Source organism: Pinus tabuliformis, chromosome 3_2 (assembly GCF_031772625.1).
Source record: "Pinus tabuliformis cultivar Carrire ecotype Pingquan chromosome 3_2, CPIR1, whole genome shotgun sequence".
In the NCBI taxonomy this organism is placed as follows: Eukaryota; Viridiplantae; Streptophyta; class Pinopsida; order Pinales; family Pinaceae; genus Pinus; species Pinus tabuliformis.
Window position 1 is genome coordinate 372,985,328 of NC_142302.1, and position 3,528 is coordinate 372,988,855.

General features: G+C 39.0%; 1 protein-coding gene across 1 annotated transcript; it reads left to right on the forward strand.

Annotated features, from left to right (window-relative positions):
• Positions 1–801: 801 nt before the first annotated feature.
• Positions 802–2,781, forward strand: LOC149180972 (uncharacterized). Its single transcript, XM_089414048.1, has one exon. The coding sequence runs from the start codon at positions 802–804 to the stop codon at positions 2,779–2,781; it is 1,980 nt and encodes a 659-aa protein (XP_089270174.1).
• The last annotated feature ends 747 nt before the right edge of the window (positions 2,782–3,528 follow it).

Sequence of the window (3,528 nt, forward strand, 5' to 3'; positions counted from 1 at the left end):
GAGAGAGGCTTATGATTAGGCGGAAACATAGCAATTGCTAAAAAACTTAAAAGAAGCACATATTTGTAATGGTAAAGGAAATCATGTAATTACAAAAAGCTAAAATTTTGATGATATGAATAAAATATTTGTTTAGGTCGATTAGTCTTTTTTGTTACGCTTAAATGGGGCGGGTGATGTGAGATCAGTGGGGTAAAAACATAAAATTAGCTTGTTAAATAATGTCATTTGTTAGTTTTAATGGTATTTTTTTATATTGGACAATGTTATGGTTAATAAGGCTTTTAAATTTTTATATATTTAATTGTGAGATTAATATAATAGTATATGTGGATTATATATATATAGAATTAAATTTTAAAAATAATATTAAATTTTATAAATATAAGATAATATTTTTAAAAAGCATTTGATAGAGTCAGTTGGCTCTATATCAGATTGCTTCTTACACACCTCGGCTTTCCATACCTCTTCACTAAATGGGTCATGAGCTGCATCACTGATGTGCCATATAGTGTTCTCCTCAATGGGGAAGCCACACCTTTCTTCACTTCGGAAAGAGGGCTCCGACAGGGTTGCCCTCTCTCCCCTCTACTCTTCCTACTTGTCATGGAGGGGCTCAGTAGGCTTATCATTGCTACCAGGGAGAGGCATCAGATTACCGGGATCAACATATCGGAAAATTTTTTCCTCACGCACCTACTGTTTGTGGACGATATCCTCATTTTCCTCAATGGAGGCATTGGAGATGTCACAGCCCTTCACAATAATTTTCTCCTATTCCAGCAAGCTACGGGAATGATGGTAAATGATAGTAAATCCTCTATCACAGCGGTTGGCTGCTCTAGACATGAATTAGCATTCGCCACTCATCGCTTTCCCTTTACCTCATCTTCCCTAGATGATGGTATAAAGTATTTGGGGTATAGACTCAAACCCCTTGGATACAAAATTGCTGACTGGACTTGGCTGATAGCCAAGGTGGAAAAAAGACTTCAGACATGGTATCACAAATACCTTTCTCGTGCGGGTCGGCTGATCCTCATTAAAGCGGTCATTGAAGCTACGCCGGTCTACTGGATGACCCTCGCTTGGATACCTCGTGGAGTACTCAACAGGATACAGAGTATATGCTCTAGATTTCTATGGAAAGGACAACAACCTGGAAGGATCTTTGCATGGGTGAAATGGGACTCTATAGCCAAGCCAAAGCGCTGGGGTGGCTGGGGTATAAAAAGGCTTAATCACTTTGCAAATGCTTTAGCAGCCAAACTAGGATGGCAGCTACTGACCTCCGATAGCCTTTGGTCCCGTGTCGCCCAAGCAAAATACATCAGACCTACTCATCTCATGGACTGGTTCCGACAGCATCATGAACCTGGACATAATATATCCAACATCTGGAAGGCAGTGTTACGCTCCCTTCCTCTTTTGAGGGAAGGCATAACTTGGCGTATCAAGAGTGGACACAGCGTTAGGATTGGGAAGGACCCATGGGTCGGATGCGGTAATTCAAACAGACTTTCGGAAGACCTCATCCGATATTTGCACAGCAGAGGCATCACACATATTAATCAAATTGGAGACAGTGATAACTCAAGCTTCCTACAACAGGCTTGGCTTACATCCGCGACTCTGGGCATACCTGAGCAATGGCAGGCTGAATGGGATAACTACACCGAAGCCCTTACCCAGGCCCACATCAGATTGACTGAGGGACCGGACGAGCTCATTTGGGCCTTCTCTAAACATGGATTGTACACCCCCAAAATGGGATACCTGAAATTAATGGAGCCTCACATGCCCCCGAATATCCTCCCTCACTGGAAAAATCTATGGAAGCTACAAGCTGCCCCCCGCTGCCGTTTATTAATGTGGAACATTATATGGGACAAGATCCCCACCGGCAAAAATCTATTGAAAAGATCTTTTCACGGGCCTTTCAGATGCCACCTTTGCTGCAACGAAGAAGAAAGCACGGATCACCTATTCCTTCATTGCACAGTAACTAGAGAATTCTGGCACAATTTATCATCACACTTTACTTTCCTCACTGCATGGCAGGGTGAGAACATACAAGAGGCTTGGTGCTCTTGGATACGAGCACACTCAGGGAAAGCTTACAACATGCCTCTCTTAGTATGCAGAGCTATTTGGATTGCACGGAACCATATCATATTCAACAATAAAGCTCCCCACTGGCCTACTATACTGCACCATACCATCGCAGATTACAATCTTATACCAGATGCTGCTCCCAACCCCCCACCTCGCTCCTTAAATCCCATTGCTGTCGATAAGACAAAGCCCTGGGCTTTCTTCGATGGTTCCGCACAGGATGCGGGCTGTGGCGGAGGAGCTGTACTACACATCAATGAATCGCACTGCTACAAAATACAGATCAAATATGACAATGGCACAAACAACTTTACTGAATTATGCACCGCAAAACATATCATTCATTTTGCACATCAAAAGCACTGCAGACACCTGCAACTGTTTGGAGACTCACAGATTGTTTGCAATTGGATAAATTCTGCATCTCAATGTCATGCATATTCTTTGAGACACATACTGGACGAAGCCAAAAGACTGATATCATCTTTTGAATCCTTTGCTTGTCGTCATATATACAGGGAACAGAACACAGAAGCGGACCAACTTTCCAAAGAAGCGGCGCACAGCCATCTAGAACAATGGCTGATACAGGAGCAGATTGATGGAACTTTCCATCAATATTATCACAGGCCTTTTGACGACCTCAACAGAACGGGTCAATGATCCGACAAAAACAACAAAGCCATTTTTTGAAAATTTGAAAAATTGACATATGGACTTTTATTATATATTTTCTAAGTTTATGCACGGCCTATAGCAGTACTCATTGGATAGAGGAATTTTTTGTAAAAACTGTGGTATTAAACAGACAGATCAACTATACGACTCCCTGCGTGGAGATCCAGATCTTACAGTTTATTTTTGTATATACAGACAGGTCGATGACCTCATATAAATATGCGACCAACATCTACAAAATGTAATTTCCTATCATTAATAGAAATTACGACTTTTTCCTTATGGGAAAAAAAAAAAGATAATATTTTTAAATATTTAATTTTAAAATTAAAAAAAGAAAAGAAAAGAAATATATATATATATAATTTATAATTTGATTATAAAAATATCAATATTTAATTTAAAAATTACAAAATTCGAAAATTTAATAATGTTATTTTGGAAATTAGATTTTACATCTTCGATCAGTCCAAAGGACTTGCAAAATCTAAATTTAGCAGAAAAAATGGTTAAACAATACATATAAGAGACTGATGAATACATATTTTAGGCCAACAATCATGGAATAAATTCTCATTTTATTTATAAGTTATAATCAAATATTTACTAATATATGATCCAAGGTTGTTTGAGTTAAGACCACCCATCATTTTAATAATGTGATCATCCAAAAGTTGTCATTAATGGCCATTGTGACCAGGAAAAAAATATACCTAATCAATAATTACATTC

What these genes read in the sequence shown, in the direction of transcription:
- LOC149180972 (XM_089414048.1), top strand. Translation starts at nt 802, where the DNA reads ATGGTAAATGATAGTAAATCCTCTATCACAGCGGTTGGCTGCTCTAGA.